This window comes from Excalfactoria chinensis, chromosome 10 (assembly GCF_039878825.1).
Source record: "Excalfactoria chinensis isolate bCotChi1 chromosome 10, bCotChi1.hap2, whole genome shotgun sequence".
In the NCBI taxonomy this organism is placed as follows: Eukaryota; Metazoa; Chordata; class Aves; order Galliformes; family Phasianidae; genus Excalfactoria; species Excalfactoria chinensis.
The window spans coordinates 8,888,697-8,901,501 of NC_092834.1; the positions used below are offsets into that span (position 1 = coordinate 8,888,697).

The 12,805-nt window shown below is 45.6% G+C and overlaps 1 protein-coding gene across 1 annotated transcript in view; it reads left to right on the forward strand.

Annotated features, from left to right (window-relative positions):
* Positions 1-7,157, forward strand: part of HOMER2 (homer scaffold protein 2) — a 52,316-nt gene extending 45,159 nt beyond the window's left edge. The window contains exons 8-9 of the mRNA XM_072345704.1: positions 871-951; positions 2,206-7,157. Of these exons, the coding sequence (XP_072201805.1) occupies positions 871-951; positions 2,206-2,394 (270 nt within the window). The 3' untranslated portion in view covers positions 2,395-7,157. The remainder of the gene's footprint in view (positions 1-870; positions 952-2,205) is intronic.
* The last annotated feature ends 5,648 nt before the right edge of the window (positions 7,158-12,805 follow it).

Genomic DNA, 12,805 nt, shown 5'->3' on the forward strand with positions numbered 1-12,805 from the left:
AAACAAATTATTCAGTGCAGTATTAAATGGTGTGCCGTCCTACATGAATGTAAACTGATGCTGAGAAACAGAATATACTCACATTTGTTCTTGAGACCACGACCTGTGTGGGCAGCATTTCTGCACTCTCTTCAAGGCACAGCTTCTCTTGGACCTGCAAATGTGCTTTTCGGAGACGCTGGCAATCGTTCTGCAAGATGCACAGGCTTTCTTAGCATCTTTCCCTACTAACCACATTGGCGGTGTTCGTTTGTGGCATTAATGCATTCAGTGCTCTTTATTTCCACCAGACAGGGTCTCCTACTGAGTCACGTTGTTCTGTTCATGAACTCCTTTCAGTTACTCCTCTCAGTTTTGACAGCAGTGGGAGAACAGAACACAAACCTGGGGAGGTTTTGCCCAGGGCTGTGCAGTAGGGGAGAACCCATCGCAGCTGTGCTCCGTAATGATGCCTCTCTGCATGCAACTCATAATTCCATTGGCCCTTTTTGTTGCCATCTATCACTGGAAATTCACGTCCAATTTGCTCTTTGCTACCATCTATAAATTGCTCATAGCATTACAGCACTTCAGATTATCTCTTATTGAATATATCTTTTGTGTAGATATGTCATTTAGGTTAAGATTTAATTAATGTAACTAATGACATTCATGCTAGGGATTGGACTACAGTGTCCGTTATAGAAGTACAAAGTCAGAAATGCAGTGAAAAATGTATTCTAGCATGTTTTTGAATGCAGACATGCAATTTCGAGTATTTCAGTCCAAATACAACACAGAATATAATAAAATACGCAAAATTATTCTCAAATTTTCATTGTTTTAAATTGAAGCTTGCAATGATTTTTCTTTTCTTTCATGTCTTCAAAGGAACTGGAAGAGCTCCGAAAGCAGGGTGAAATTGTACCACAGCTCATGTCAGAATGCGAATCTGTATCTCAACAATTACAGGTACAGTTTAGCAGTGAAATTAATTATAAAGCAGCTGATGAATTTGTTTTGTCTTATAACCCATGTAGTTCTCTGTTTGGAATTCAAGTTTGAAAGGCAAAGAACCTCAGTTCACAAAACCAGAAGATACTTGCTAGTTGCAAAATGTACCGTGCCCTTCATAGCACTGAGTCATTCATTGCTCTGTTTCTTCCCTTGCACAAATTAGTGTGCCCTGGTTCACGTTGCATCCATCTCCTTGCTGGCTCCAGGCTATCCCACATCCACTGTGGGGCTGCCCCAGCAGAGCCTGTGCCAAGCAGCACCCCGGGACTTGTGGCTGATCCCTGCAGAGGCTTTTTGGGAAGTTACAGATGGACAGAGCTGTGTGTCGTTGGGGACAAAGCTCACAGAGGCTCTGCTGGTGCTTTGTGGTCCCGCAGGCCTTGGGGCACATGGCTGTGCTGCTGTGGAGGTGCTTGCACCCAGCAGCACTTGTGGGGCTGTGCCTTGGGCTGCTTAAGTTCGCTAAGTAATACATAGAAGAACAAATGTAAGCAGTCTCATCAACGAAATCAGTCAATGACACCAACACTCTAATAATATAATTGGTGTCAAATCAGATAGAAGACTGCTGAGGGGAGGCAGGTGCTGAGCGTGGTTTGATTCAGCGATGCTCATGGCTTTCAGTGAGGGTATTGTGTTATTGAAATGGAGACCAGAAGAGCTTGTGCAGGAGCAGACTGCGGGATGGGAGGTACCATCCCCATACCTGGCTGCCCCATAGCATGCCTAAGGGCTCCCCAGGGGCAGGGGCAAACTTTAAAATAAATAAATAAAAATCCTGATAATTCCTGAAGTACTGCATAAAACAGTAACATTCCTTGGGCAGTATTTTCTAAAGCTTGTCTTTCAAGATTAAACCACCATGGATAATTCTGTATGTAATTGCTGGCACGGTATCTAATTCTGCAACTGTAGCAGTGACAGAAATGTATGCGTGGTGTGTGATTTAAATCCGGCTGAATTTTAAGATATCAACCAAACGACAAAATCTGAAGGAAAGTGTCTTTTCCAGTTAATCTGTGTCCTTTTCTGCGTGGGTTTTTCTTAATCTGTCCAGCATGTGTAGGTTGCTTCAGAGGTTCTTGTGTTAATCAGTTTGCAGAAGTTAGAGCAAACTTTTCCAGTCTGATGCTGTTTGTTGCTTTACTCTCTTAAATGCTGCTCATCTTTCTTCTCTATGACTCATCTTACTGTCTTTATGTCTTCAAGGATGCTGAGAATAAGAACAAAGATCTTGAAGAGAAAGTCAGAACACTAAGGACAGAAGTTGAAGAGAGCAAACACAGGCAGACCAACCTTAAAACTGAATTAAAGAATTTTTTAGATGTACTAGATGGGAAGATAGATGAATTACACGATTTCCGACAAGGACTGTCTAAACTTGGAGTTGACAACTAGATGGCAATAGATTTTTGTAATCTAGGGTCTGGATGTTTGATGTTTTGTTGATCCCAATCATGTGTTTTACAAAATATAACTAGAATGTTCCACCTGTTTGCATTGTTTTTGTACATAGAGGCTGAAAATTTGATGTGGGTTATTTTGGGTTTTTGTTTCTCTGTTTGTTTTCCAAACCAATCGTGCTGCTCACTGAATTCTGTTGAGGTTAGAAACTTTCTATACTGCTGCTCTGGCTTTGTGGGGTTGGGAACAGGTAGAGGGTTCTGTCTCAGGAATCTGGAACTAGATCTACCTTAAAATGAATATGCAGTTAGTTGTTGCAGGGAAATTTATATCTTTCTTAAGGGCTGTTGCAACCATAGAAACAGAAAACAAGTCTTTCTTTTCCAGACTATCAGCACTCCTAGCAACGTATCCTTTTATTTCTTGGCCAAGCAGAGAGATTAGATGGAGCTCCTGCAGTCTGTAAATCAGCCTGGTGAAATGTGCCTATGATGAGCTGCAGTCAAGTGAATCACTTGACACGTGTGCCAGTATCTTTAGGGACCATGTTGATCAGGCCTGATTCAGAGAGTGAAATCTAGAGGATTTCATATAACCTCCAGTTCAGGCTGCGTGTGCTTGCTTGGGTCCATGCAGCACCAAGTCAACAGTGTAGAAATGAATTCCAGCTCTTACACTTCAAGTCACATGTTACCCATAGGTGAGAACAGCTCTTCTTGCTTAGCAAGTCCATCTCTCTTTGAATCGTCATCTCAGTTTTGAACCCTTATTGTTCAGTCACTGTGTGTGCCTCTGAAAAGTACACACCTGAGTCTTGGGACCAGATATTTATTTTAGGAGGAGACGTACTGCTGCTTGGCATGCAGTGCATGTGCACCTCTGTGCACCCCGATCGCTGCTGCTCGGCTGCCACAGCAGGAGCTCAGGAGGCGTGATCAGAAAAGCACCAGGAGGTCATAGGAAGCAGCTTCCTGCCCAGGAGACTTGCAGGTAATGACTGCATGAAAGCAAAACCCCTTTCTTTCTTTCCTATGATTCCTGTGTGCTCCCCTCAGGAGACAGGCAGGTGAGAGTTAGTCACCTGGATAGACTGACAAAGGAAAAAGCAGCCCCAACCCAACCTCAAAGGCAGAAAATGTGGTCTTTGTTTATTCAGCAGCTCTAAATAGATTTTGGGAAATGCAGACTCATACGCCAGACTGCAGTGAGGACATCGTTGTGACACGGACTGATGTGAGAAGGAACAGAGAGGAGCCCACGTTTTGCTTTCATCCCTAGGAATGCCATCAGCTTCTTTCGTTTCTTTCTCCGTATCCTGGTTTGAGATTCTGTTTACGCTGCATCCGAATTCATTCAGGAAGGAACTTGTGATTATGGATATTATATTTGCTCCTATCAGGTGAAAGCTTGGTGAAGCACCAGGTGAGTGCATTCCAGAAGTGACTGATTCAATAGCCACGCCATAATGTTTGCATATTATTTCTTAGGGACTTTTTCTTTCTTGGCACGTTTCTATTATAAAAGTGACCTTTAAAAGATGTGGGTTATAGATGAAACGCGCGTTGAATTATTTTTGTACATGGCTCTATAATCCACATGCTGGAGATGGGTTTTGTCTGCCATTGTCCCATGAGTTTTCATTTCATCCACTGCGTTACAATCGTCACCTATTGTTTAGACTGGACTTTTTGTACTCTTGCTTTTAATCCTTTTAAATGACACGTGTGAAGCTGGGACCTTTTATATCCACTACGACCATTTAAGTCTTTTAAAAAACAATGCTGTAGGCTGTTGAATTTGAAAATAAAAATCAAAATCAGGTACATTGCATGTAGGCGTGTGAAAATTAGACTTTGCCAGCAACAGTTGCATAATGTGGGGTTAGGACAGACTTCTCATTATTGAGAGTGACGTCAGAAGCTGTGTGTGGTGGTGAGCAAGCAATCTCCATTTATAGTCTTTCTGTTTGATAGCAAGTCCACGATGATGGAAAGGCAGCTTGTCCTGCTTCTCCACTCCCCTCCATACTGCTGCAGAGCTCCATGTGTGGGAGCAATACAGGCAGTCGGGGCTCCTGGTCACAGTGCTCATCGTGTCTGCACTGAGCACCCTGCTCCATCTCCTGCTTCCTTTTGTTTGCTGAGTGATCTTAGGGCTTCTTGCTCTGGTTTTAATATAAGATATGGTGTCAAAGGTGTGCAAAAGACTCTGCAAAGAGATGATTCTACTGGGATTAATTCAGGCTTTTTCCAGCTTTAGTCAGATCTGTCGCAGATCCCAGAGCTTGATTTTATTCATTATTTCAGCTCAGGGCCGTGCAAACCCATATGGCTGGCAATAAGGAATGTCAGCTCTGTATCCATTGTACATGAGACTGTATCTCACCTTGAACACCCATGATCTTACTCTCCACAGATAGGTTTTTCCCCCAGAGTGGTGCATGGCAGGATGTCTCCTACCTCAGCTGTGTGGCCACATGTTTGCAAAGGCCGTCTGCCTGGCTCCGAGTGCCACCACTACCCCATGGCACATGTAAAGCTGGGGCTCTGGGAGCAGAAATCTGCACTGACACTCTTTAGTGAGAGTGTCTGTCTGTCTTCCGTGTTCTCCAGAGAGTTACTCCTCTGACACAGTGGTGGAGCTGCAGGTAGTGTTGGTTTTCCTCTTGGTGCAGTGGCCAAATCTGGCAGATCCAGTAGAACTGTTCAGTGGCGGAAAAATGCCTTGAGATAATTGTTGTCAGGGGAATGGAATGTTTCTCCTGGCATGATAGTTAGCATATTGGAAGATGACCTTAGCCTAATCGTTAGAGTAAATGAATTCAAAATGAGGAACTTAAAACTTTGTTTCACAAACAAAAATAACACAGTTTAACCTTTTCCTTTTTTTTATTCTTTTTCCTGTTTGGCTGAATCCAAGGTTCACATGTTGTTAGGCTCTTCCAAACTAAACCCATCAAAGCCTCGATGGCTTCTCGTTGTCTTCCTGAGCCTGTGGATTAAGAAAATAACACTGCTGTCAGGGTGAATGGCTGTATGTCTCAGTGTATTCTTGACACTGATTCCAAAGGGAAGAGGTTGGAACAGGATTTGGGGAGCTGTGTCTGATTTTGGTGATGGTTGTGGCAAAAGCTTCAGTGCAGGATGTGCTCTGTGCTTGGCCCCACAATGATGGAGCACTAGAGGTCTGAGATGGCCACTGCTGGCCCCTCTGCCTTATCATAGGCAGTTCTTGGCTCCTGAAGTCTGCTGGAATCCAAGTCTTCAGCATATCAAAGATGGGGGGAGGGTTGAGAAGTGAGTATCCATGCACAGCTGAGTGGCACGAGAGCCTGGCAGCCCAAACAGCTTGTGTCAGAACACGGGGGAGCGATGGGGCTCTTGGCATAGTTGGGTGGCTGCAAGGCATGGAGCTGCCCTGGGGTCATGCCTGCTCACTCACCTTTGTGTTAAGCACAGCAATGTATAGGCACAAGGCGCTTAATCCAGAAGCAGCTCCAAAGAGAGGTCCTGTGCAGGTGGCTGGGGCATTTGCAGGCCTGATTGCTTGGCAGCATTCATGCTGACCTCTAGGAGATAAATTGACCATTATGTGAAGTTTGCATGTCTGAAGTATTGATCTCTGTGCTAACCAATATACCTGAAGTGAAACCTGCATTCAGGAGATTGCCAACAGAGCGACAGCCATACTTCCCATGGGGTTCTGCAGGCAGTGGGCAGAGTGGAGCCTCTCTCAGTCTGACTTTCTGCTGTGCTCTGTGTTAGCTCTTTTTTTGTTTCATAAGACAGTCTAAATACACGGTCTTCAAATGAAGGTGCCTATACCTCGTTTTCTTTTTTTTATATGTGTATTTTGAAGTAGATAGCTCTTCCCTTTCTGCTCGTTCAGTTACCTAATGATGGCACAGACAAGAAAGGCACGTGAGGAAAATCGATCCACTCATGTAATTTTGTGTGGTATTTGGGGGGTTTGCGTGTTCGTTTGTTTTTAACACTGTCAGCAATAATTATTTTAGCCATATACTAGCTAAAAAAAAAAGACCAATAATGCAGGATTTGTGAGCTAAGCTTCTCCATTTGCAGTGTGCTGCCCAACCTGGGAGTGTGAAAAGGAGCTGTGCTCGGTAGGAGTGTTCTGCCGCATTTTGTTGTTTTCTTTCCTTTGAATGGTAGTGACCACAAGCATCATGTTCTGTAAAACTCATCGTGAATGTTGAACAAAGCACATTGTTTTTTAACAGAAATATATCCCTTTGTTGTTGAGAGTTCTGAGAGTGTCTCAGTGTGATCTGCGATACCAAAATACTTAGATTATGATGAGACTTCAGTACTGAAGACATCCATGCGCCCTGTTTTAACTGTTTCGAGTGACGTTTAGTGAATGAGAACTTGTTGATGCACAACTGTGGGAAAACACTGCAGTGCTCTAAATGTATATTTTTATTTGGTTTTGTTATGTTTGGTATGTGAGTTAACGGAACCTGGAGTGTTTACTACAGTTGGATCATTGTAATAACATCTCTTACCTCGTCATTTTGTCTGCTGTGAAAATATATATATTTTTTTTTTCAAATTGGCCATAGACAGTCAGTGTTAACATTTAGACTCCTAGTAGCAGTAAATGCTGGGTTTTATATATATATATACATACATATATATAAGAAAAACTTGATTTTTTGCTTTATGAACTTACACAACTTTGTGATTTTTATCTGATTTTATTGTAACATAAAGTTGTTTTACGTAAAAATATATAGTTTAAGTAAAATCTCTTGTCTCACTGTCTTCATTTACTTCAGAAAATGGATATCCTTTCCCTGCAGTGTATTACACAGTTGCGAAGCTGGACTCGAGGTAATGCTGTCACTCAGCATGGAATGTAGTTTAGATCTATGTGCATGCTGTAGTACCTTAGATACATACTCTAAAAACCCTGTTTCCATGAGGTGGAACTTAGAAACCTTTGTCCTGTTCTACTGTTAGAACAGCTAGAGGGAGTGCAGGGCTGGGCAGAGAGATGAGTGCTGAACTGGAAAAGTCATTTCTAGATACACTGTGTTATGAGATTTGGGATTTACTGCGCTCTGGGTAAGACCTATTACTAGAAGGAGGCTCTGTGCCATCCTGCTGGGGGATGCTTAGGACCAAAATCCTCATGGAGTCCTGTAACTGGTGGAGCAGACCTAGTGGGGGCTGGAATATCTTCTTTGGAGGGATGAATGGGACCCAGGAGTAAGCCTGTACTTTGAAATAAGAGGTGTTTGGACAGCAGTGCTCTCCATCAGGATCCAGAGGTTAGCAGCACCCTCCCAGCAGACGCAGTTTCCTGAGGTGAAACATCTGTGTCCCACAGCCCATTCCTGGGTGGGGATAGCACTGTGCTGCTGCTGCAGATTGCACATAAAGATGCTTTCAGCATCCTTGTGTTCATCGCACAGAAACAGTGTTTGCCGACTTGGCATTAACCCAGGCCTCCCACAGCGGATTTATGAGGTTTGAATACTGCTAAATGGATGAGGCTTATTGTGCCTTTGTTACTCTGGGTTACACGGCTGCAAATGTCAGCACTGGGGTGAACAGGTAGCACGGCTGCCCCTGACCTTTCTCTAGAGCTTTTCCATCAGGTGCCATCCATAGCTCTGCCAAGCAGCTCAGTAATCTGGGGCAGCCCCCGAGTAACGAGGAGCCATGAAAGCAGCTCATATGCACTGCAGCAGTTGGTGGGAAGCACTGCTCCTTGCCGGCTGCCTGGCACATGGGTGACGAACGTTCCCTGTAGAAGCAGCCGGGTCAGCAAGCAGAGCCATCAGGGAAATCAGCTGCTGCATGCCAATAATGCCTTCGTTGTCGCTTTTGACTGGATTCCTATCAGGAAGCTTGGAGAGCCTCCAAAACGAGGTTTGTACTTCTCAAGCTATTCATTAAACAGCTTTTTGCCAGGCTGTGTGATAGCGAGCTGTGATACGCTGCCGTGGCATTTCTGGCAAAAATACAAGCGAAGGGGAGATGAAGTTTCAGTGTAATATTTGACACATGAACAGATGAATGACTTTGTGATATGTGCTCCTTTTGGCGTTCTCCTTGTATCAGCAACACAGGAAAAGCTTAAGTCCTGATTTGGAGGAAAAAACCCCATCCTACCAGTGGGAGTCTCGTACCACAGCAGTGTGCTGGGTGAGATGGACTCACTGTGCTTCATGTAACTGATGGCAGGGCTGCATTTACACCGTGATGCAGTAGGAAGCATTGTGTTGAGCACCCTGTTGATATCCCTGCCAGGCTGAGTGCCATGTGCTGCCTGAGGAACAATTCTTGTCAATGGTTTGCATTCAGATCTAAGAGAGGATATATCCATGGGTACATGACAGGCATTGATTGGAGCTTTTTTCTTTCTTTTTCTCTATTGTCTGCTTCCCTTGTTAGGACTGGTGGTCTATGGAAAAGAAATCTGTGGCAGTAATCAAGAGAGAGCTTGTCTCCTGAGTTTCCATAATTGGGTGTGATTTGTTGCATATGCCCTGGATTGAGCGTAATGTATGCTGGCTGGAGGGAATCCAGGCATACAGGGAATTATAAATAACACCAGGACGGGCAACCTTTTTGCATTACCGTATCATCCTGAATGGTATCAGTTTTCAAAGCTATCCACTTTCAGGCTTTTGTCATTTGTTTCAGTGCTGCCATTAGCCAGGGCTTTCCAGTTGCAGGAGGTGCAGTTTTACACTGTTCATTAACCTAGAGATGAGTGGTGCCAAACAGGATCCTGGAGACTCGTGAAGAAAGGACCCAGGTAACTAAGTATTTATGTCATTCAGATCTTGCTTACATATAGCAGTGCTGGGTGCGTTGGTAGAGATAATCCCTGTCTCTGAAGCCTGGGAAAGCGCAGTGATTCACTCTCTTCTCTCACTGCAGAGGTCCCATAGCCATCAGCACAGTCGCTGCTGTGGGATGGGAACAGCTTTAGGACAGCACTGAGAGAGACACAAAAATGCTTAAAAAATGGGGAGTGGAAGAGGCAGTGATGCATTGCGTGACAGCCCAGCTCTCCTTTATTAAACTGAGAGTTTGTACACTCTATTGCTTCAGATGAAAACCAAACAGGGACCCAGGTCCCTAGGGATTCACAGCCTCAGCTTTCTGCTTCGTGTCCCACCTGGGGCAGCTGCTGTTTGGGAGACAGCTCTGCAACCTGCTGAGGTCCTTGGGCAGACCCAGGCAGCATTTTTCTGCAGCAGAGAGAGCTGCTGCTCTGGATTTGTCATTCAGGGATACAGTCAGCTGTGTAGCTCCTCTTTCAGAAAGAAACCTGAAGGCAAGGATAGGCTATTACTGATGTACAAGTCCTCATTTCTGTATGATAGATGCATGCAAAGACAGCATTAAGGAGGTTTTGGGGTACTGCTGTGTTTACCAGAGGCTGCAGGCTGCAGTCCCAAATGCCCCTCAGCAGGAAGTGCTCCTTCACAGGTGAGGCAGGCAGAGGAGGCATGAGTTGAGGCAGAACACACCTCTGCTTTGCCCCTCCATGTACTCAGTGTCCATGAGCACTTCTCAGTGCCTTTGCTCTGAAGTAGCTGACAAGCTCCGGAGGGGGAGGTGGCAATAGTCTCCATGTAACACAGTGGATGTGTGGGTGCAGGATCCCTTTTTGCCGTCACCACTGCTGAGCAGGAAGAGGCTGTGGGATGGGCAGTGACTCACTTGCTGATGAGTATCAGCTCTGGTGTCTTTGTAAGAGCAGGACAGATCTGTGTTGTCACCCCAGTGTCTGTGCTGCCCACTCTTGTGGAGCCAAGACCTGGCTGCTGGCACCAGGATCCAAACCCACCTCTGTGGGCAGTGGGTGCTGGCCAGGAGGGGAGTGGGAATGGCTGCTGGCTTTGGGCTACCCCATGTTTCGATCTATAGGATGGTGTTCAGAGCAAGGCAAAGGACTGTTGGCTTGAGATGGAAAGGTATTGCAGATTTTATGGCATAAGAAGAGTGGTTAAGTAAGTGCAATGAACTCCTATAGGACCAGTATCCCAGCAGGATGCTGTGCACCTTTCCCCAGCTGCAGCCTGCCAGCAAGAAGGGTTTATGGGAGAGGTCTGTGCTGTCCCCTGTTTTCAGGCTGGTGAGCTGTTTGCCACAGAAGTGAAATCCATGTCACAGCATTTCCCCAGACTCCTCATCCTCTGGCCATTGGCAGCTCTGTGTTTGGCTATGGACTCCTCCTGCCCACTCACCCACCTGCAGCCACCTGCCATGTCCTCTGCTCCCTGCTGAACAAGCCCTGGTCCTTTGGAGGTGCCATTGCCATCGGTCAAGGGCAGAAAACAGAGGGCGGAGTTCAGGAGACAGACATGGAGGATTTGCTGAGACAAGAGGGAGCCCAAGAAGGCACTAAGAGCTGTGGCAGAAATGGGGCTTCTGGTGGAAAATGAGCAAGTATGGATTTTGGTTTAATACGTTTTTGGTGCAGTTAGCAGCTCTTTCTTACTGCTGGAGCAATGGCTTGCTGTAGACGGCTTGTTTTATGCAGCATTTTCACAAGTAGCTGAGCTGTTAATGTCACTTCTACCTGAGCAGATTTAATTCAGCTGCTTCTCGCTTTCAGATTAGTGTGACATGCTGAGAATGAAAATTGCGTGCTTTGCCACTAGGAGGAAAAAAAAAGAAAGAAAGAAAAGCAGAAAACCCCACCATGTTCTGGAGCAGCTTCCAGTGTGTGCTTTTCCCCTGGGATTTATTTATGGATTGTGGGGAGCTGCTTCCAGTGCCAGGCCCTGCGGCGGCATTTATTAAAGGAAACCTTCACTGCCACTCACCTTTTATCATCGCTGTGGATTTAATTGAAATGATGCATCCCTCTTTCCTGCAGTATCATGTTGTTATGACACACGGTGTGTGCAGCTGTTCTCTCTGATGCAAACAGGAAGTTTTGGAATTAAAAATGCTTTTCAACTGGGAAGTATGCGTTACCTCAAATCTCATTTTCCTCAGAAAGAAAGAGTGCGCATTTATCTACCCACCTCCTCTCTGAAAAAGGCTGAAAGAAGCAGCATTTCTCATCTTTTTCTTAGTCCTAACGAATGCCTTCATACAGACCAGCTTTGTTCTCCTTGCTCCAGGTGTCCTGGCATAGATTTGCATCTTCTTATTTTAAGGGATAAAAGGAGGGAGAGCAGGTGGGCAAAGGGGCTTCTGGGGCCCACGGGCTCTCAACCTGTTCCTGACTTTCTCACAGGGAGCTCTTCATGGTCTATCCATGGTCTATCACTCTTTAACATAGGGAGCAACTCCCATTCCCTACCTTGCCTATCCCTTCTAAAGAGCCAATACCTATAAATGGTGAGAGCACAGCAGAGGAGCCCTATATGAGCCCTGTAAAGACCAGGTTAGGCCTTGATTTTTTGGTAGAAACAGTAATTTGGTGTTGCTTTTTTCTCTCTTGGCTCTAACTAAGCAACAGAGGAAGGCATGGGTCTGCAGCGTGCAGTCATGGTGTGGCTGGGGAGGACTCTTGTTCTGTTTGCAGTGATGAGAAATGAAACAGAGTTCAACATTCAGGCCATATCAGAGTCATCCATCATGAGATGAAGCCTTGAACTGTTCATTTATGGGATGGAGAAGTGACACTGTGCAGCCTGCTGGCAGGCATTGCTCATGCCCTCAGGCCAGGCAGGGCTGTGGGGGGCACACACATGCAGGATACAGCCTCAGCCATGAATCAGCCCTGTGTGTGCCCAGGGCTTGTTGACAGAGGAGCCTCATCCATCCTGAAAAGCAGTGCGGTGACAGAACTGCTGGGGATGATGTGCTGCCATCCCCAGTCACTGCTGTGGGCCTGCGTTTGCTGGGTGCTGCAGTCCTGCTGCAGTCAAAGAGCAGGCTGTCAGAGCACAGCTCTCCCCAGCAGCCCAGGCAGTCTTTGAATAAAAGTCTCCCAGAAAGTACTAGCAGCTGCTGCCCTGCCTGCCCACATCTTGTTAAAGCTCACAGGGCACAGGAACTGGGGTTAGTAGGAACTTAGCCCTCACCATTGGGCTACACAGCAGCTCCTGGTGCTATGAACCCCCTTAAAGCCAGACAGCTGCATTTCTGCTTCACCAAATGCTGCAGCTGGACACTAAGGGCAGGCTGTTCCTTCACTGGCCCAAGAAGGGGCTGCTTTAATAGCAATGCAAAGCACTAATCCAGCCCTACAGACCTGCTCACCACAAAGCCAGCCCCCATCCCAGAGTCTCAAGCTCTTCTGCGTGTACAGATTAAATAGATCTGCTTTTATCTGCAGATTTGTTATTGACCTACACATTTCAGAAATATTTGAAAACATAAATGGATATCCATATATCCTCATAGGGAATTGCTGCTGCATGGCTGACGCTTGCTGCCACAGCTAGAGCACCCTGAACCCACTT